The sequence below is a fragment of the Clavelina lepadiformis genome, chromosome 3 (assembly GCF_947623445.1).
Source record: "Clavelina lepadiformis chromosome 3, kaClaLepa1.1, whole genome shotgun sequence".
Lineage (NCBI taxonomy): Eukaryota > Metazoa > Chordata > Ascidiacea > Aplousobranchia > Clavelinidae > Clavelina > Clavelina lepadiformis.
Window position 1 is genome coordinate 15,108,546 of NC_135242.1, and position 22,527 is coordinate 15,131,072.

Consider the following 22,527-nt stretch of genomic DNA (forward strand, 5'->3'; position numbering starts at 1 on the left):
TTTTCGTTCCCTTTATTTCACCAAAAAATAGAAGAACTCTTCACAGTTTCTTGTTAACTTAACTTAAACTTTACAACTTAGATCTAACTCCAATAAGACCTTCAATAGCTAAAATCAACTTTTCACATACACACAGTGAAATAGTCACTTTGTTTATTTTTCGCCTTAATCGTGGAGAACGGAAAATTGTGCTGACATAAGTGTTTCTAAACAAATTAGCAATCGATAAATAATCTAATATTGTAATTTCTAAGTTACATATGAGGTTAACAGGAAACCTTGTAAAATTTCTTTGAACATACAGTACATATCTTCTATTGAAATGATGGCAGTCTCATTTATTCAGAGTGACTACAGTAAAATCTGCTTAATATGACCATTTTGGTACGGTACTTTGCCATATACATTCTCTGTTTACTATGACCAGTCTTCAGATATTTTGACCACTTTTTCCATCTTTTTCATTTTTTTATTATCAATTTTTGGTGTAAGGTATAACTTTACTGTGACAAATGTGCTACGTGTATTCTCAATTCACCTACTGATGTTCACTTTGCTGTTGCCGTTTAACATTAATCAAATCAATGATGAATTCCATATTTTTCGTCATTTTCTACCTAACTGTATCGATCCTGGTGTGGTTAAACAGTACTGTAACAGTTTCGGTTATTGTGACCATTCGGTTATTGTATCCAAAATAGCCTGGTTCCAAGGTAGTCATAGTAAGCGGAGTCTACTGTTTTTCACTGGAAATATTGGTAAGTTATACAGCTCCTTGTTAAAAAAATAGGCAGTTAGGTTAGCAGAATGGGTATGAAAAAAGTCGATTTAAGCTATAGGGTTTAGTTAAAGTTATATTTAAATTAAAAAGAAGATTTAGGTTACTGTTTTATAATATTTCAGTTAGGTTAACAAGAAAACATGAAAAATAACTTTAAACATATATTTTTTTCAGTGAAAAATAGTGACAGACAAATTTATTGTAGTAATAATTCATTAATTTAAAAATAAGTCAATACAATAAACCTGATGGTAATATTTGCTTATATATTGCTAAAGTCACATTTAGGATCTGAAATAAGACTTTATAAAGCTGCAGCAAAATGTTTATGACCTGTCGCAATCATTTTTTAATGATAATTAAAAATCAGTCAGTTTTTCATCATCATACTTGTTCTTATCAAGTACCAACTTGGGCAAGCCATTTGAAAAATATACCAAGGAAAAGGATCAAGGTAGGCTAACACTTAATTTTGGATTACTTGGTATTTTGTTTTGAACCTAGTATGTGTGGAAGCGAGGCTTTAGCTTGTTTATTGCATAAGAAATAAAATTCCGGTGGTTGTCACTGATTGCAATCTACTCGATGTCTTGTGTTGCGTGTTTATTTACACAAGTTTTTACTAAAATGCTATTCATGTCTTGTATGTATTTATACAACGTCAAAAACATTAGCTGGCAATGCTTCCAACACCAGTGCAAAAGTGGAACATAAAAGGCATTCCTGATGGGATAGAAGTCTTTGTTAAACGTGATGATATGACAGGAAGTACACTTAGTAACAAGGTAATGTAAGAATGTAGCAAATACACGTCATGATGACAAAATACTCTTTATCCAATAATTTAATAGATTTTCATTAAAATTATATTTCAGTTGTTAATAAAACTATATCACCAAACTTAGTCAATAACAGCTTACAGGTAAGGAAGTTAGAATTCCTACTTGCTGATGCTGTAACACAAGGTTGTGGTTCCGTGATTACATGTGGTGGGCTACAGTCAAATCACTGCAGAGCAACAGCAGTTGCTGCGAGAGAATTAGAATTAGATTGTCATCTTTTTCTAAGGGCTAATGAGACAGTGAGTTTTCTACTAAATAATAGGGATGGGCATTCTACAATTTGAAATCTCTTGAATCCGAAAATTGTCAAATCCAAAATGTAAATTTACTTGAAATAGTTTCAACCGAAATGATTGCAATCTCCAGTAAACCAAAATAAAACAGTCACATCAATTTGTCTTACATTTTCTGCATTTTCAATTTTTCTTCGATGCTACTATTAAATTACTGATAGCTGCGCTGATTTGTTTTTCTGTTTTTAACTCTTGTGCATTGCGAAAATTTGGACACATTGATGATGTTTCCGTTATCAAAAGCATTGTGATGGTTGTTTTTTTCTAATTACTGTATCATTATATACCGTAAAAACGTGTTTTGCGATGTAATTTAAGTCGAGACAGCATTCAAAATGCCATTATGCTTTTTATGTAATGTTTCACATTTTCGTTTAATAAATACAAAAAGGCACGCTGTCACTTCATGTAAACCTCCAAAGTTTTCAAAAACTACCCTGGAAAAGGATTTGAAATTGTAAATTTGATTTAACTATTCTAGAATAATTTTAGAATTACCTTTTCTATATTGCCTATCCCTACCAAATATTTAGTATGTGTGTACAACTGTACATTAATTCTGTGGTGTATATATTTCAATTTTCAGTATTATAAATATTTTCATCCTAGCACAGGGGTCGGCAACCTGCGGCTCCCGGGCCGCATGCGGCTCTTTCATCCTTCTGATGCGGCTCTTATTAATTTATTGCTACAGTAGAAACAAACAGAAGAACACTCGCGTCTTTATCTCACTGAGCACATTACTGTATAGTAAATGAAAGCATAATCATTCTGGTTGTGACGTCATAATTAGTCGATTAACATAAAGGTTGTTTTTAGCAGTCTACTAGCAGCAGTTAGACTAGTTATTATATTTTCGTTTTATTGTGAAAATAGTTTTGCGGCTCCCAGTGATTTTGATTTTGTGGAATATCGGTTAAAATGGCTCTTTAAGTGCAAAAGGTTGCCGACCCCTGTCCTAGCAGTACTAATATGTCATTGGTTTGTCTAGGTCTAGGATATTTGAGGATTTTATACAGTTTCAGCTGTTGTTAGTAACTGTAAATCTGCTTAGACTACTGATACGTTATGTCTTTGTTGAAAAAATGTTAATATTTTTATCACTGCAGAACGTGAATTTCTTGGATTCCGCTGGTAATCTTCTTCCATCACTACTTTGCAATAGCCATATTTATTTGATCCCAAAATTTTCAAAATACAAAGTTGATATAGCACCAAAGCAGGAACTTCTGGCCAGCCAAATTAAGTATGTAAATTGTACAGCAAAATTATGTATGTCACACTTATTATGTTGGTTCTTCACAAAAAAGATAATTATTCAAATGGTAATGGTAATTGTAATGGTAGTTACAATAAAATCAATTAAACATTGATAAAATTTATCAAATATCAATTAACCACTCAAAACAACTTGGAAAGACTTTGCAGTCTTTGAAGTCTGTTGCCCTAGATTCCATAATAAAATAAAACGGCCAATTTCACATACAAAATACTGATTAACAGATGTGGCTCCTTACTGAGACATTCCAAAAACAGCATCCAAGTGACCCTCATAGTATTTGTTTTAGAATTCTGGAAGTTGACTGAGGCCGTTTGTAGCAAGTGCAACTTGGTGGGGGGGATGGGGCAAATGTTTTTGTACAATTTGATTATGAAGAATTTTGATTCTTTGATGTTCCATTAGCATAATTTTTGGTTGCATACATACTGCCTACATAATGCAAACTTTTCAAATTAGGATCTTTATCCTTTAGTTTGTCACCGTTTGACTTCTAATTCTTCTGCAAGTTGAAAGCAAGAAGTTGAGATGAATTTATAAGAAAAAAACAACAGCAGAGCTCAATAACGTTTCTGAAAAACTGTTTCAGAGATGTTCCTAGTAACGATCGAACGGCTGGCGTAAGTGTTTTGAAGACAGTGATGTTTTGCATGCCGTTTATGAAAAATTGGGAACCTTCAAATTGAAGTTGGCATGCCAACTACCATAATAGTTTTTCATATTCTCACTTTTTCATGAATGATAACTCCCTCAAACTTTGATGGATTGCTCTCAAATTTGATATGGTAATGGGATTGGTAAAACGACGAAGCGAATTGTTTTTAAGACAGGCCAAGTGATTTCTTTTCCAAAACATCCTCAAAATTCACACTTTTTTCCACTTAATAATTCCTTGATAATGCTTTGCTTTGAAACTTTGGTCAAGGGGAACAACATTCCTGTGAAAGAAGGTTTGGGTATTTTAAGGATCATGGCGAAATCACCAAGTACATAAGTTTCTTTTTGCATGAATTTTTTTATAGAGCCATAGGGACTCTGTTTCAGTTCTAAATCTAATCACAAAATAAAAAACCCTCATTTTTTGGGCAGAGTTGTTTTATTTGTATTGTTGGTTTTGCAAAAACAGAGAAAAGGAAATTACAGTCAGACCTCATTAATCCGGACCCGAACAACCGCAATCCCCACTATCTGACACAAAACTGCAGGAAATGGATATTTTCTCTTGTATTTTACCCCTATAATCCGGAAACCTTGCTGTCTAACTTCAACGCCAAAGTTTCCGAATAGATTTGCTGAATCAATAGAAAAAAAATCCAATAGACCGGATTGCAAATTAAAAATGACTCTAACCAAAAATTGGACATATCACCACTTCTTCAAACTTTACCAAATCTTAATCTTGAGGTTGAGTAGGTAGCTTTTAATAAAATATACAGTAATTTAGTCTGCTAATAAACAAAAAAGTGTAAGGTGGTTTATTTACTTATGTTGCATGCATTGTATCTAAGTTTTCGGTTTGCTTAAATCTACATTTCTGTTTCCCTTTGGGTTTAAAATTATTTGAGTTCTCCCCAGCTACACAGTAATCATTTGTTATGGTTTGCCAGAAAACTACTTAAGATTAGGTATACATTGATCTGCATATGGATCCAGGTCCATCGAAGAAGCTCTATTACAGGTTGGTCAACTACACACAAGTTTTAATTAATCTTGGGGTTGATCTGCCAACACTATTATTAACTTGTAAATCTTTTTTTGTGATTATTCTTCAGTCATCATCTTTTACGTAGATAACTCTTATATCTTAGTATTTCCTTTTTAACCTTTAAACAATTACTGGAAGTATTGAGTAGACAAGCGTGATATTGTTTTTGGTGATGATCATGTATACCGTTTTAGAGGAATTCCCCAAGACTGTGAATTTGTTTGGTTTGAGTATTCTGATTCAGTCAAACTGATTGATTGAATTGAATTCATTCAGTTGTTGGGCCTTGTATTGAGCATTTTAATCTGAGTTCTGAACTTGAACAGTATAAACTCAGCAAGTTTAGCTCACAACACATTTTATTTAGGGAAACATGCACATTTCTGGGATTTTGCTTTTTCTCAGTTTAAACATTTACTTTTTGGTGAAATTGTATTCAACAGTACAATGTTAACTTTAGTAAAAAATGTTTTTCCGACTTTTTTAAAAATTTTTATTTCTAAGTAATCACATATTTTTAAATCTCCAAAATGCAATTACTTGCAGATGCGGAGTAAAATTGATGAAAATTGCTCCGTTTGTAGATTGGGCAATGACAAGTGCTTTAACAGTTTTCATTAAATAGCAAAGAAGTTGAAGAAATATCATAATACTAAAAAGTGCCTAAAATCAAGGGCATTCCCAATAGTGTTACAGACTTTTGAATTATGTGATATCATGCTAATTGTAGACCTTATAATCTTTTTTTTTTCAGAAAGAAGAGTGGCAAATCAGCATATTGTATACCGGTTGGTGGTTCCAGTGGTGTAGGTGTCTTCGGATATATAGAAGCATGGGAAGAGCTGATCACTAGACAAAACGTTATGAAAAAATATGATGATATAGTTGTTGCTTGTGGCAGTGGAGGTACTATTGCGGGACTCGCAATTGGAAACTATCTTACTGGAGAGAAACTAAAGTAGGTTGTTTGCTTTTTCTAAAGAAATTGAGTAGAAATCAAGATCGATCCATGGAAATACACACCAATTATGTGCAAAGCTTTTTGCGTTGCAGAACCTATTATTGATTTAGCTTTTCTTACCAAACAAAGATGTGAAAGTATACTGGTTTTAGAGAGTGCAAGGATAGGGGAAAACTTGAAGATGTTTTCTTACTTACCACGTGCAAGTAAGGTTTTAGAATCTACTTCATCGATTCATTCTAAAGTTGAATCTGCTATGCTAAAATTAATATTATGGCAAATCCTTCATTTTTAGGGAAATTTCTGATTAAACTGATTAAGTTACAATAAAATTTGCTCCACATTTGAAATCATTGTTTTCTAAAGTGTTCTAACACATTGACAGTCGGTAGTTTAGATTAAAATGCACAACTGATGTAAAGAAAACTTTGATAGTGGTCAAACTATGTAATGAGTGAAGTAGGCCAAGTGATTATGATCTAAAACTCTGTTTGGATTATTGATTAAAGCTGAAGGAATTTTTGTAGTTTTTTCGTTTTCCTTGTTGTCACAACATTACAGAATATTGAGCACGATATGTGAGCCATTTTCATTTGGGTTTAATAATTGATCATTGTTGATTTGGGTTTTACTTAACAAAGACTAAATTTAAAACCAAACAGTACGCAAAATCAATAAAAGTCGTTTTTTAGTTTATACGTCATTAACCTAAACTTGTGCTTTAGTTGAAAAGATGTTTGTGTTTTATCAGCAAGCTGCTTAGTGATAGACCTTTTATCAATTCCGTTCTGTAAATGCAAAATCTTAATGAAAATCTTCTTAATTGTATTATTTACTAAATTTACCAGTCAATTTAAGTGTTGTGTTGTGAGGCCCAACACTTTTAATATATCTTAATTTTCGGCTTGAAAGGCCTATGTTGAATGACAGACGGAGCCATGAAGTCCTTTTAAATTTGGTAGTCTGTTATAGCAAATCTTTGTGCCTGTACTTTCGGTATGTTTTAGTGTGTATCTACGAGCTCAGTAGTGTCATGTTTTGTATTATTTCTATAAAGAATAAATAAACCTGGATATCAAAACCATGAGGTAGCGATACAACATCGACATCATAAAACAATGTAGTAAAAGCAGCACTTCAGTACACTACATCTCCCTCTTTTTAGATTAAAACTACCTCAAAATAAACAATGACACTAGTATGTTGTGGGAACAATATCACTGAACAGGTATTTTTCCATTATTACACTGTAACATGTTTTTTAATTTTTTAAAATCCGATTACAATCGAAGCTGAAAAACCAGGCTGCTCAAAGACCACTATTAAGAAAAATGTTTATTGTATATTTATTTTTAAATATGAACAATTTATAATTAAATATATTAATATATTTCCTCAGTGTGTAGATCGTGATATTTCCCCCCGTGATATTTCTTATGCAGTTTCTCTGCTTCTTCATTAATGTTTCGCCACCAAACTTTTGTACAAAGCCTGTTCTTGGTTTTCATAGTTCCTTGATGTCTTTCATGAGCCAAATTTAACACTTGTTTTTGTAATACTCGCAGCATTAGAAATCCGGTTCCTTGTAGTAACAGTTGTCCACAAATACAAATTTCATCTTTCACATGAACTTGTGCTAGTGCATTTGGACCAATCTCCTAATCTGACGTATCTTCTTGTTTCAGCAAGTTGCAGGAAAAATTGGTAGACTCTTCCTTTATTTCTTTAGGCATCAAAACAATCGACGTACTGTTGATCACCACCAATCTCACAAAATCATCTTTGAGTCTGCTTTGTCTCTGCATATCTTCGAGTTGTATCTTAACAAACATGACCGTTAATCCATTATTACAGAAAAGTTTGCAAACTTTTTAACTCGGAATTGTTAGATCATAACTGTGCTGTCCTGTAAGCATCTGGGACTCTATTGTAGTGATAGTTGCCACTATGTGTTCGAAACTCTTTTAGAGTTCCTACCCTTTCTCCTACCCAAATCACCTATCTTTAACAACAGTCTGTGTGACCTACATTAATAACTGGTTTGAAAACGTGTAAAAGATAAGAAAAAAAAATACTGCCCATATTCTAGGTTCTGAGTATGAGATTTAAAACGGTATGTACAAAATTTCAACAGTTGCATATAAACAAGCATCCATCAAAGAGTTTTTAAAGCATAGTAGAAAGTGATTAATCCCTTACCGCATTTATTAGATGCGTGGCGCAACAAACCTAGTATTATGTATTAAATGAATATTCTACATGCCTGACATAGAACAAAATCACAAAAACACGATTTATACTCTAGTGGGCTATATACGCAATACGATCCTGTGTACAATTGTGATGTCATAGTTCAGTGCGAAATCCACTAACGCGACAACCCCGCTAACACTACTTCACTACAGCCCCGCTGGTGGTCGACTTACTGGGGTTCTACTGTATATGGGTTCTGGTTTCAGTTAGCTTTCCCAATGACATTCGCATAAACCTCTTTAAAGGTTTCGATTTGACACTCTTCAAGAAATTGCCTACACTCACGAAAAATCAATGAATAGGAAGCTTCAAAGTTTTCAACAGTACAAAATGTAAAGTACAGTGGTGCTATAACGATAGTCATTGAAAACCTTAGCTACGCCTTTGGTTTTAGCATTTTGTATATACGCATAATATCCTGTGCAGAGTTTTCTTGCAGGTCTTTCACCAGTTGCATATAACCTCTTCCCCAGTTTTTGGTTATAAAAAGATACTAGTATTTTAAGTTAGCATATGCTGGGCGATATAGAACTTAGCAGTATTGTTAAACTGCACACCAAAACTTCTTTGCTCTCATTAACAAATAATATTCAGTTAGGTAGGGGTTATGTTAAATCATTTTTAGTGAGCATAGAAGTCAGAATGTTTAGCAACTATTATATTTTTCAGGTTTTGGCATTCTAATAAATATAGTAAATAACATTTATAACTTCATAAATTTAATAGCGATTCACTTATCAAAAATATACGTAGTTATTCAATTTCAGAGTTCATGGAATTACAGTATGTGACAACAAAGATTACTTCCACTCACATGTAAATGAAATGCTCGATACACTTGGAATTACAGAAACACGCTCTCAAAATATTGTTGACATCATTGACGGATATAAAGGAGCAGGCTATGGGCAGAGTACATTTGCAGATCATGGTAATGCATTTTAATTTAATGCATGGTAATGCACATTCATGTTGTGCATTTCTTTCAGATTTACTGTAGCACACCGATTCCAATAAAATATGTTTGCCGAACGCCAAGTTTAAATATAATGGAGCAGCAATGCATTTTAGTTGGTGTCTCAGTGCCATGGCAACCAAATTTTTTGGGCGTCCAACATTGAGCTGAATGGATGCCCACTGGGCACACATTACTTTTTAAATGATATATGATAATGTATCATATATATGAATAATGCCATTGTTTAAGGATTGATCTATGTCAGACTATGCTAAGTTTAAAAGCGTATAACTAGTATGAAAAGCAAGTATTGGAAATACCCAAGGCAAGTCATGCTACCAAACTAGCCAATACCGTACTGAACTGTGGCTAAGCATTCACTATCGAGCAAGTGCAGTTAGTTACTAACGGGGTGTAGTAGTTATCCCAAATCCAAGACTTTACATTAACCAGCAATTTTCTTGTCTCAGTTGAGTTGTTACATTTTAATAGCAGTATGGATACTTGTTTGCCGATATACGTTTGATGGAAAGCTTACAAATGTTTGATTTCAGAAATTATTGCAAAAACAGTTTCACAGTTCATAAAAATAATGTTTTTTTTGTGTTAAGAACGTTTTAAACGTTGTGATCAACCAAACCCATGTCAGTGATCATAAAATTTCAACAAGTTTCTGGTCTTCGCATGTGTTTTTTTCTCATTTTTTGAACGGTAGCCATAACCAATTGTTTCTGCTCTTATGGAACATAGGCTATAGTATTTCAAACATCATGCTTACTCTATCAATGTAATTTTTTACCTGTTAACTCATTTACCTACTGGCTGCCTCAATATGGCTTATGCAATAAATATCTATTGCTTGAGCTTATATGCATTTACGCATTTTACACTTTTGTGCAAATTAAACTCCCAACAAAGATTTGTTTAGTGATTAATTCTCACTAGGACTATTTTTTTCCAGAAAAAATAAATTTTATTATTTTTATTTTGGTGCACAGCAGTGCGGGGCCCAATGTAGTTGCATTGTTCTCATCGCCCTTCTATGCGCAAGCTGAGTTTGACACCACTGAATATTTTTCAGTGATTTAGACATTTTTGCTAGCCTCCGAATTGAAACTGAAATTTGGCTGCTTTATGCATGATAACGGAGTTTAACTGAGAATGTTTTGTTGGTTATTGATGTAATTATTGACTAATTGCAAGAAATCATTTCCCCTAAAATATAAGGGGGAAACCTCTACAGAATGCATAAAATTCGTCCTAATGTTTTGCGCCCGAGTAAATATTGCCTTTCCTTATGACATCACAATTCACAATGTATTGTATATCACGTGTCACTGTAGCTTGCTTTTGGGATTAGTAAGAAAGGAATACGAAAAAAATGTTAAGAACCACTGCCTAAGTTTAACTTTCTTACAACACTAAATATTGGCGGTACATGAACGTTAACTAAACTAAAGAAAACAGTTGAATGCCAAAGTTGGATACTCTGGATACATACCTGAAAATGCCGGGTGCTTCCTGAGAAGCGATGTGGAAGACACTAAACGAGCATTGATTATGGCCACAAGGGAGAGCTAGCCCCGTCATGACATCATTAAGAGTTCAATGCCACCTAACACTGTATGTAGAGTGATAAATTGACGTTGCCAATAAAATGAGAAACGTTGATAAAACTTGTATTGAAGCGATGTAAAGAGAACTGGATCAAATACACTGCATGAATCTCTGCACAAGATGTGCGCATTTATATATTATCACCATATACACTGAATTAGGCAATTGGCTATATGTATAAAAATGTGAAGAATGTGGGGTTTTAAAGGGAAGTGCACAATTGGCACAACTGTGTAGCATTGCATTAACTACCACACTACAGTATATTATTTTTAATTTTGTTTGCGTACTAACATTTGACTACAATGTTAATAGTGGTGCTTTCAGTATGTGTACACAGTACAAGTATGCACAATGATGCTTTTAGTCTTTAATCAGGCTACAGGCAGGAAGCCAGATGCAGGTAGTTAAAACAGGACTATAGTTTGTAAGTTATTTTACCCGTATTTTGGACAGGTTTAGTTGCCTCATTTGTGAAATGTGTCTCCAGAGCCGGTTTTAGACCGATTTCATAATTGTTTGAAGTTGGGCCCCGAGTTAAAGGGGGCTCAGATTGCAGAACAAAGGATTCTCGAATACCTTTTGGCCAGAGTCAAAAATATATATAACGGGCCGATTGTCAAACATAGCAGGTTGCTTGTTGTTCTAGTTATCAAGAAACGAGGGATAAATTTTGATGCTCTTGTGGTGGTCAGTGCCACACAAACGTCTCACACCTCAATTATTTGGATAAGGTTGAACTTTTACTTTGTGTGACCTTCCGTCTTCCGAGAAGCCTCAAGAAGAAAAAAACTCAACTGATCCAGTGAAGTCAGTGGAATACTTCACAATCAAAAACAATATGAGGTTGAAAGTGGTCCCTGTCAGGGCATGGTGTCACAATGTGTGTAAGCCTGTGGAAAGCTATGCATTCCTACATTAAAGATCAGATACTTCGTTCTGCAGCAAACGTTTTTCCAAGCAACTTAGGTTACAAGGACCCAATGTCCGTTTCGCATTTCATGCATAAATGGTGAGGAGTCACAACAGAGCAAGAAGGTTTCATTTAGCAGCCGGGATCTGATTGAAACTAATGTCATTGATTTAGCAGAAGTCATGACACTTCTGTAATTGTCCAAGCTGAGGGGAAGCATACCTACCAACAAAGATGTGACACGATCCTTATCTTGAAGGCCTGCAGTCTTCTGCCATACCTGCTGGTGGATTGGAGTTGCTCATTGGGGGCTATGCAAAGAAAGAACATGACATTCATGCGGACAGGGAAGGAGGTGCCAATTAGCCAACAGAAGTCAGGACTGGTTGGGATGGACACTGATTGGACCAGAACCTACAACCGAAGACCGACTGTTTCTTTAATTTCAACTAAGCTCGTTGCGACAATCGCATCTTGCAGGAACAAATGCAAAGGATGTTTGATCATGACTTTGTGGAGGGTGAAGACTCAGAAGAAAGATGGACAATACGAGTTGGAACTTCTGTGGAAAACAGACAATATCATTCTGCCATACAATCAATCGTTGTGTAGCCGAGAAACGATTGTCTTATTTGACACACAAACTTGTTTGAACAGTACAAGAAAAACATTGATGAGCTGCTGCAATGTGGCTAGGCCAGGAAAGTTCCACAAGGTCAGCCTTATCATGCAAAGGGAACGTGGCACATCCATAATCACTATTGCACTGGAGGGAAAATCAGAGTTATTTACGATTGTACTGCAAATTGCAAGGGTGCATTGCTCAGTGAGAACCTTCTGCAAAGTCCAGATCAAACCAACAGCTATGTAGGAGTGTTGTTAAGATTCTGCCAAGGAAAAACTGCATTCACTACGGACATCAAGGGCTTGTTCTATCAGGTGCTGAAGAATCCTAAAAACTGTGATACCCATGGTAGATACGACATAATGAAGCCACCCGCTGACTGCCAGATGCTGGTTTGTTCACCCATCTGGAGCAACATCGTCACTTTGCGGTGCTACCTACATATGGAAGAAAGTAGTACGAGACAACAAAATCAGTATTAGTCCAGAAACACTACCGGCTGTCAAACAAAGCTTTGATGTGGATGACTCCCTCAAGTTAGTTTATCCAGTGGAAAAAGTCCTGACACTTTCTCAGGTCCTTCATTTGCCGGTAGAGGACTCACTTGATGGAGTACGTGAGCAGCTGCAATGAATTACCTTCAGTGGCTGATCAATACGGCCTAATTCCACCACTTGAATTCAGATGAAGTTCCAGTGGAACGAAATACTGCCACTAATGCATATAAGATTGAAAATGTCAGGTCAAAGCCGGCAACACATCCAGGAGTTCCACGATGAGCCAAGTCTTTGATCGTGTGGGTTACGTTCAGCCCTCCCTTCTGCTAGTCAAACGAACCTGGACTGGGATGATCCTGCTGCTGAACATATGGAGCCGGCCTGGCTGAAGCAGATTCACACTTTTGCTGACCCAGGAGCCATTTCGATAGGGAGATGGGAACTGCAAAGTGATCCAGTTTTTTATGTACAGTTTATCACTTTACCTATAAGAACACTGAGCATGGAATTTCACCAAAGCCAACCGTGGAGGAGACATCAAGAACGGAATCGTGAGGGGAATCCAACGACAACAAACTCATTCGTGACATATGGAAGATAACTGAGTTAAGGTGGCCAGGCGCGGATTTCGATTTGTGAACAAACGCGGACACAATGCGAAACATACTCTAGCCCAGTGGTTCTCAACCTTCTGATCTTGGCGGACCACTCTTGCTGCTGTCAAAGCAGTGGCGGACCCCTGAAGTTTAAGCAAACTAAGGGTTCTGAGACTGCACTTAAATGTTTCTTTGCTTAGTTTTACTTAATAGTCTTGGTGCACAACTGCGCTATTCATTCAAAATAACATCAAACTATGCGGATATTTTTGCTTAAAATCACTGTATCCAGCTGTCTTCTCATATAATCCGCAATCTAGTGCATCACAATAGGCCTTCCCTGCGGGTGATAAATCTCAATAAGCTTTTGTATTGTCCCATCACAATAGGCAATTAAGCAAATGTTCAAGCCTATTTCAAAAAGCAATGATAAACAGCAAAAAATTTTTAAAAACTCGTACTTTATGCTGCAAATTTCGAAGTTCTCACGGACTAACTGAAAACGTTTCGCGGACCCCCGGTTGAGAACCACTGCTCTAGCCATTCCCAGGGCAAAACACATTTTCATTTGTACATACACATTTTTGTAACTGTGGTAGTTGCCTTACTGTAACCATTTGTAGCAGCTTTATGTCATTTTCAATGTTGTGTGTATGCTTAGTTTGATACTGTTGATTTATAATGCTTGCCATAGATTTACTAACTGACTGCCAATTTTAATGCCTCATTACTAAGTTCTTCAGTAATTTAACTCTTAATAACTAATAACTCTTAAACTTTGGGTTTCGAATTTACCGAAGTTGTTTATGTCTGTGATTACTTGTAAGATGTTCCTTCTTCATTTACCATCATTATATGAAGCTCATTAGCCATGTTAGTGTGACTGTGTTGATAAGTTTTATGACAACTTAATGTTTCATGTCAGTTGCCTATTGCTAATTTCCCATATGCCAATTTCTTTTACTTGCTGTGGTTGAATTTGTCCGTTTTGTATTTGAGAATAACCTCATTCCACTGCGTCATGCTGGGGCCGGTATGCAACGTTGTATATTCAATTTACATGACTTTATGTTACCCAAAACTTCAAATGTCTTTGTGCGTGCATACACTCACGGTATTGTAATCCCCCTTTCTTTGTTTAGATCTGGTGAACTGTGACCTAGTTTGCTACCATCCAGTTTGGTATATATATTGCAGTTGTTAGGCTGGTGTTAAGTTAGTAGCCAGTAAACCTGTTTTAATGTTTATTATAGTTACCAGTATTTTCGTTTATTATTGCTACTCACAGGGTTTACCCTATTATTTTTTATATTTATTTTATTATTATATTACCCTGGTTTCTGCATTTCACACCCCACATACAAAAAAAAACAAAACAAAGACTATGTCTAATCTCAACTCCAACACTTGCTGGAAATAGAGAACAGCTGAGAATGCATCTGATGGTGGGAAAAGGACAACGCATGACATGAATTAAATGAGTGTAAACTACTAGGCCCACACTGCACAATATGTCACTAAAAATACGTCCAAGTGCCCTAGTGTTTTTATGGCGGTGTAGGCTTTAGCAAATTTTTGTGAAGCTGTAAAATCATTTAAAAGATAAGATAAATCAATGCAAGGTTTGCGAGAAATCTTTTTTCCATGATAAGGATAACATTAACAGCATTTAAAGTAGGTCTACATGTGTTATTCATCCGGTACCGGTGTTTTTTTCCAGGCATTGTGAGTTGTGACGTAAAATATCGCACGACTCAACATATGTTTTCCAAGTAAATTTTGTTTTCTTATTTCTAATATGGAATGGTTCACCAGGGCCGCTGGACGGAAGCAAATGTCGTTTGCACCTTGCTCAGGGTAATAAAACGGTACCACCACTGTTAGCCAACAAAGTTCAATAATTTTATTTTTTGTCAAAAGCGCGGTGGGGACAAAAAATCAATCCAGTTGATACTAACACGCACCAATGAACAGGAAAAAGTGACAACGCCAAAAAGGCTTCAAACATGCTCAAGAAAAATAATGTTAATATTTTCTGGTAACAAATAACACGGCCACTAAACCTATAATCAGTTAAATCCATAAAAAATAAGTTTAAAAGTCAAAAATTAAGCAGAGAAAGCATTAAGTTAAAAAAATTTAATTCTTCATTGCAGAATTCGTTTCAATTCAAATCGTTTCTGCAACCACCATAACTTTGCTAAAATTGTGTAGGAAATGTCAAATTTGCTTAATGGAAGCATTGCAAGTACTAGAAACTTAAAATTACCCTGTTAATTAAATCTACAAATTTTGGCGCTTATTAGTCAGCATGCTGTACCTAAGGTCCATTTCATACCAAGGTTGTAACTAAGTCATTTTTTTCTGACTCGATTAAATTAAGTTGTGACTGAAGTTAAGTTGAGGCCTTCAACTGAAAAAGTATTCTGAGATCACACTATGGGTTGCATTAAATTGATCAGTATAACGTTGTGGCTGTCTACAAAATAGTCTGGTTGATACTTTTCACAGTGTGTTGTATTTGTTTGAAAAATAATTGAGAGTAATTTTGGACTTTGACTCGAGTCACTTAGGACCTTCGACTCAGTCATTACAACACTGTTTCTTAGATTTTGCATTTTGTACGTAAATGGTAAATTTTGTTGGCTCTGAGCCCCTGATTTACTGTGTAACGTAAGTATTGAGTTTAACTCTTAAGAGTTAATATGATAGCTTCAAAATAGATTTGCAACAACAAAATTCCTAATCTGATTTATTTTTGTCAGAATTTTACAAGTCAATAGCACATGATACAGGCATTATCTGTGACCCTGTTTACACTGGAAAAGCTTTGAAGGGTATGCTGACAGAGTTACACAATAACAAAAACAGATTTCAAGGATCTCGAATTCTTTTTATTCACACAGGTCTGAATGATATGATTTTGATTTAAATAGATTGCTTATTCCTGCAAAATTATCTACTAAGTAAAAAGTGCATTAATGATGTTGCAGGTGGAATATTCAGCTTGTATGATGGAAGAATCACATCACAGCTGAAAAATATCTGGCTTAAAAACACTTACAGGTGGCGGCAAAATGCGGCAGAACCAGAGAAAATATAGTGCATGAAAAAACGGTAGCATTCTCTTAGTAAACATACAAAGACCCATCTGAAGGTGTCAGGTACCCTGAGCCAATCAAAACAACATCTACTAAAGTCCATATACCAAGACCGCCAAAGCTAAAAAATTTCCCCAAGCCCTCCCGCCAGTATCCAAGGTAAAACCGATCAATACCAAAACCACCAACAGTAATACTTAAAGTAAAAGCAGTGGACCAGCTATAACCTGTTGTCCAGCTACAAGGCATCATTTTGCTGAATGTTCTGTTTCCCAAACAGAAGATGTTCTTGTTAACTATGCATTTTCCCTTGACCCTTTGTAGAGGGGTACCATTTGCTTTGCATGAAGTGTTATTTTGTGTACATGTATGCTCCTTATTCTCTTTCGTTAGGAAGCAATATTGGCACTGAAATGTTTTCTGCATAAACTTTGGTCCATTGCATGTTTCATTCACAGTGCAATTAAATTTAACAAGTTGTCCAATGAGACAATTGTCACTGGTATCACATTTGTAGCATGAAGCAGGTAACCTTGTGCAATTCCCACTGCATTTAAGTGCTGATTCATTAGGTATAAGATTTGTCGGTGATTTAGTTCTTGCGATTTTCATACGATCCTCACTCAAGCATGTCAAACAGGGTATACCTAAAATTAACAGTACATGGTATAATATAGCCGCCATAAGTCATAATTTTTCTAAGTTTACGAAAACTGTTGGTAGCAATCTTTCATACTGCTATAAAGCCTGCAAAATAACAAAACCATGGTACAATAGGTTTTGTGTAAGTCACCACCCCAAGAGAAACAGAAAAAGTGATGACTTATGCAAGAACACAATAATAAGCACAAGCCTACACGAACTTGAGAACCCATTATTTCTGTTAAAGCTGAACTTTTGAGAAAGAAAAAAAGGAAACAAGAAGCACTTTTTGGATTGTTGTAAAATATTCAATAATTATTGAATAACAACTAACATTATAATTTGTATAGTGTTTACACTATTAAAGAAATTGGGCATTTATGATTGTTTTACCTTCACCAAAGACTTGTCCATTGCATAGGAATAGGTTTTGTAGGGAAGTTAAAACTGATGAATGCAGTGCAAAGTGACAAAATAATGGGCGCATAAACACATTGAGATGCACAATGGGGTTTTGTTATGTAACAAAACAGCTGGTTTTTCCATATATTTACTTTTAACAACAAACACAAATCTACATAAAAAACTTAATCCATTTATTTTGTGACGGACGGAGAAAATCTTTAAACAATGATAAATAATCTAAGTCATTTAAGAAATTTCTACTAAACTGTAATAAGCTTTTTGATGATCTAGTCATAACCTAAAACTCTATTAAAACTCCTGACCTTGCCTTCAAAAGTACAATTTTTATACCAGTTTTAAAATGGGGTTAAAATGGAAGAAAAAAAAACCTTTAACTTGTGGTCACTAGCAACGCAAAAGTTACAATATAAAATAGACAGCAATGCTAAATTGTTTAACTTCAAGCCTTCCATGACTCATATTAAGCAAAATTTCATCATGATTCCATAGTTAAAAAATTGAGTTAGATGGTACATCATTTTGAAATTCACCCTACATCAGCAACAGTTCACCATATAATGTAGTCATGGCTGATAAGTCACAAGTTACAAATAAACGTAGCCTTTCAAAAATGAAATCAACTCTAAAGCTAAAGCTGCAGGAAGTTTATTATGCTCAATTGTTCTATAATACAAAACTCTAACTTTGAAACGAGTTGTTTTGGGAACTATTCAAAAATGGTATTCAAAAAATATTATTCTAGCAAAGTAAATTATTCTACTTTGCACACCCCTAGCCACAAATGAGCAAAAATACACTAATGTATAATACAAAACTATTAACCAAATTTTGCAAATATTTTGCCTTAATTTAACATTTCATTTTCCCAACGTTTAAATTGCATTGCGTGTTTATTTAGCTTTAATTGCTTCAAACTGTACTGGAAAACACTATTTTTTAAAACTAAAACTTATTGAAAACTAGCTGCACAGGTGAAAGACTCAGGAAACACTAACGTATTTCTGGAAGAGGCCATTGGGGCATGTCCCTCCCTACCAAATGAATTTTTCGAGCCATAAGCATTTTTTCACTTGTAATTCTTTATCGGCTTTGCTGCTATAACAAACACAAGATGCAATCTGGACTGCAGATTATGATGCATCTAGGTGCACAATTACATCTTAATGTACACAGTTTGACTTATTCAACCTTTAAATCAATTAAAAATTGAGTGCACAGAAGTTCCGTCCAATTCATTAAGTGCAAATTAATGTATCTTAAGTGTGGCACTGAAGCTCATTAAAAGCAGTATAAACTGTGCCTACGCAAAAATCTGCAGTCTAGGGTAATGCTGTATAATGTCAGTAACTACGCTACAAAAGCTCCAAACAACATTGTTATATGAAACAATGGCCACAAAGTCAAGAATATAATTGGCTGTTCATGAAACATGATAGGTTGCTGTCATACTTATTGCTGAACGTTCTGGTTATCAGGCATCCAGAGAAAGTTTCTAGATTTTTGTCCATTGTTTTTGTTAAAATATAAGTGGTTAATTAAGTATTAAAACTTCACAGATGTCACTGATCGTGGTGGTGTCTTTCTATCTCTCTCAGCAGATTAGCATAAAAGTTCCGTTTAGGAAAAAGTTAGATTCAGATTAGACGGTACCGGTATAGGGTCGGGTATCCAGTGTACGAAAATACTCTATCTTGCTAATTCAAACCCAAATAAAAACAAGTTATATACTCAACGTACAACAACATCTGTTGTACCAATTTATACCATCAAATGCAGAATATCATCCTGGCTAACATAGTTTTAAACTGTGTTGTTTAGCCAAAAATTTTCAAGTAATTGTAACTTTTTTGCAGTTTACTCAGGGTTACCTTGAATGGAGCTAGTCAACGAAATTTCCACTAGTGTATGAATAAAAAATTTTTCAGTTTCACACATACTCATGCTCAGTTCACCGTTTTCTGATTGGTGGGTTTTTCAAACATAGACATCAGATGTTTTTAGTATTAAACATTTTGGTTGAAGACTTGGTCTGCAATGCGTACGGTACCAAACGCAAAAACGACCGGTTAAACGGGAAGGTGTGAGTTCATACTTTAAATAAATCCAACAAAATAATCGTGTCTAGGGTTAATTCGATTGGAAGTAATTAAAAACCAATTGTACGTGCAAGCTAACTAGACAACCATGCTTTCTCTGCCTGCTGTTTCCGTACCAACAACAAGATTTATTACAAATGGAAAAGATCATTGTCACAACACACGCAAATCATCTCATTTACTTCTCAATGCAAACATAAATAAGAGCAGGGAAGTAAAGGTTCTTGTTAAATATTTTATTTTAATGCATATGTATGATTTAATTCGGTATGCAAATATCTTTTTTAAAATATCCCGTATCGTAGCTTACTTTTCCAGAGACATTGTGTAACATTAATATGCTGTCGATAACAATGCATTTTGCCATACTTGATCTTTTCGTACATTGGCTCCACCACAAAAATCAGACCCAAGCAAAGAAAGATAACTATCTATGTAGTTAAAAAATAAAACTACAATAAAGACAGATCAGCAAAAATTTAAAGAAACATAAAAAAGGAATAATTGCACAAGTGTGCGAAAAAGGGCTATCTAACTCGTCTTTATTGTGAGATATTACAGTTTTTGCGCTGGACATCGAGATTTCGTTTTAGGTTTGAAAATATGGGTTTTCAAAGGTGGATAGTTGTATGCAATGGAACTTAACAAAGTATTCTATGTAGACTTGAAATTGGGCATATAGTTAGAACAATAACCCTGCTTACTACCTGCAAAAACTCCATTAGATTGGTCCAAAATTTAATATTTAAATAGGTGAAATTCTTAAATTGGGTACTTTCGTAGACTAGATACCCCGACCTTATTTAGGTTAAATATCATATCTATGTTATAACATTTAAGTTGAGTTATTAAGTAACTGTAAAAAATTAGCTTCGAAGGTATAATAGTTTCCTGTGAAATAGTGGAAGCTTTATTTTAAAATGCCAGTACAGCAGTATGCTAGCCTAGTTGCGCAATTCTTTATCAAGCAATCAATATGAAATAACAGCATAGCAGCGCAGGATAGTCGAATTAGGCCTATAAAACGTTTTGGAGTTCACAAAGCTAAATTTGATGAATATACGCTTAAATTATAAATTTGTTAACGAAAGGGGCCCACCAATTCGTACCTGGAACCGACAAACCTTCTTCGTACCCTGGAGGCTAGAGCCCACGAAACCTGGCTCCCCTGCATTTGAACTAATTGACTCCACCATGTAAATCCGTAGTTGCTGAAATCAATGACAAAATCCTAAAAAAAGGGGAATCCCAATAAAAATGGCTTTATTTTAACAGGCAAAGGCCACATTTTAAAAAAGAAAAAAAGAACAATCTTTCTCAGAGTGAAATTTCTCAATGAATACTAAACAAAAAACAATCAAAACATTCAGAATGTAGAAGTAAATTCCCAGCCTTTCGTTGTTATAAAATTGAAATCCCTTCATCATCACGTTGCAAGATTTTACTATACTGTACAAGAAAGTAAGAGCAAATTACACACTCAGATGGTGGCACTGTGTTGGGTGTTCACCAAAATAAATGTCACCAACAGTGACCGAGTTATTTTTATTTTCGGCTATTATTTGCTTCAAAAATAAACTACGGTAACGTTATCTACAATGGTCGATGTAAACTATATCTTCCCTGTGCTACACTGTAGGTCCATATGCTCAGTAGTCTTCATTACTCATGTTTAGTAGTAGGCTACTTGTACTTCTTAGTTCTTTGTATCGCATTGTATTTTGGAGTTTTTGTATTTTCGTTTTTGTCGTTACATTATAATATGCTTTTTAATAAAGAAAAAAAACGTTCGTTCCCACCGCGCTTTTGACGAAAAATAAAATGATGGATTGTCTTCATCATGACAAGAATAAGCAGGGTGAGGGGCAACTGCAGCTTTGAATGCAGTTTCTCCCAACCAAGGATTCATGGAAAAGTTGCAGGTGACAACATAATCATTCTTAACAAATACATTTGTCAAACAGTCTTCAGTCACTTTTCTTTTAAAATGTTTAAGTCCATTTCCGGGTTTGCATTAAAAAGCACAAGTTTTATGGGTCAATCACAGGTTCACATAAATAACTAATTAGAGATCAATGACATTGTGGTGTATGGGATTGGTTTATCAAAGTAATAAATGCGGGATTCAAAGTAGTTATCTGACGACCGAAGCATTTGACTCGATATAATAAATATAAGAAATCATGAGTTGGATATATAGTTAAACCCAAAGTCGGCTTGCAAATTGTAAACAGAAGTATGTTTCGCCGACAGCGGACATCATCATACTTATTGAAATAGAATTAAAATAATATAAGAAAACAAAGGCGTTTTCTTCCCAGTAAATAATTGTTGCAGTTCGTACCATTGCAATAAATAATCAAGCAATCAAAAAAACATTGCATGTATTGCACAATGTGTGTAATTGCCGCAAACTGACGAGCAAAAATGTTTAGCTGGTCAGCGGTAAGTCAAGAACGCTAAGACAGCAGCAACTACTTATAGAATGATGGTCGATGAGATCTGTTCCCATCAGCAACCAAATCCGACTGTTCATCTTCTCCTCTTCTTTCTGCCGCGTGCAACGTCACATTCCTGTGATATCATGAAACGTGTTGTAATTTATTGGTGGCAAACTTTAATGTGAAAATTTGTGCTTTATATACAGCGAGTTTTAAAAAATCTGTTTAAAATACTGTAAAATCACCAAACTATATGCACGGTTTCAAAACAGTTTCAATTCAATTTTACGGTTCAAGCGAACTTGTATATTTTATGGCAACCAACCTGTTTGCCTTTGTGCAAGTTCTGGTTATTACCACCCGCTTCGTCAAGGATTAGCCCATAGGAAAGGGAAAAAAGATTGCACGGATTACCCATTCGTATGGGCTAAAAAGAATATTTCCATCTCTTAAAATAATTGTTGGAAGGTTAATCGTGTTGGTATGAGTAATCCAACCGAG

The 22,527-nt window shown here is 35.0% G+C and overlaps 2 protein-coding genes across 4 annotated transcripts; one reads left to right on the forward strand and one right to left on the reverse strand.

The window, feature by feature from the left end:
• Window positions 1–1,039: 1,039 nt before the first annotated feature.
• Window positions 1,040–16,926, forward strand: LOC143448309 (uncharacterized). The gene is made up of 8 exons (XM_076947985.1): window positions 1,040–1,235; window positions 1,456–1,566; window positions 1,704–1,862; window positions 3,026–3,162; window positions 5,655–5,858; window positions 8,882–9,045; window positions 16,086–16,226; window positions 16,314–16,926. The coding sequence occupies exons 1-8, from the start codon at window positions 1,104–1,106 to the stop codon at window positions 16,421–16,423; spliced, it is 1,158 nt and encodes a 385-aa protein (XP_076804100.1). The 5' UTR covers window positions 1,040–1,103; the 3' UTR covers window positions 16,424–16,926.
• Window positions 15,201–20,790, reverse strand: LOC143448310 (TM2 domain-containing protein 3-like). Of its 3 annotated transcripts, none has more exons than XM_076947989.1 (2): window positions 20,695–20,790; window positions 15,201–17,068 (listed from the first exon to the last, which is right to left on the reverse strand). In XM_076947989.1, exon 2 carries the CDS (start codon window positions 17,031–17,033, stop codon window positions 16,449–16,451), a length of 585 nt encoding a protein of 194 aa, XP_076804104.1. In that variant the 5' UTR covers window positions 17,034–17,068; window positions 20,695–20,790; the 3' UTR covers window positions 15,201–16,448. The 3 variants fall into 3 exon arrangements, with proteins under 3 accessions (XP_076804104.1, XP_076804103.1, XP_076804102.1); XM_076947988.1 differs by lacking the exon at window positions 20,695–20,790 and adding an exon at window positions 19,896–19,986; XM_076947987.1 differs by lacking the exon at window positions 20,695–20,790 and adding an exon at window positions 17,457–17,654.
• Window positions 20,791–22,527: the final 1,737 nt, after the last annotated feature.

Bases quoted from the DNA above. Each gene is read 5' to 3' on its own strand.
- LOC143448309 (XM_076947985.1), top strand. From the start codon at position 1,104: ATGTTTATGACCTGTCGCAATCATTTTTTAATGATAATTAAAAATCAG. The intron at 1,236-1,455 runs GTAGGCTAACAC...CAAAAACATTAG, and splicing joins TACCAAGGAAAAGGATCAAG to CTGGCAATGCTTCCAACACC. The intron at 3,163-5,654 runs GTATGTAAATTG...TTTTTTTTTCAG, and splicing joins CTTCTGGCCAGCCAAATTAA to AAAGAAGAGTGGCAAATCAG.
- LOC143448310 (XM_076947987.1), bottom strand. From the start codon at position 17,550: ATGCGCCCATTATTTTGTCACTTTGCACTGCATTCATCAGTTTTAACT. The intron at 17,069-17,456 runs GTAAAACAATCA...TGTTAATTTTAG, and splicing joins TGGACAAGTCTTTGGTGAAG to GTATACCCTGTTTGACATGC.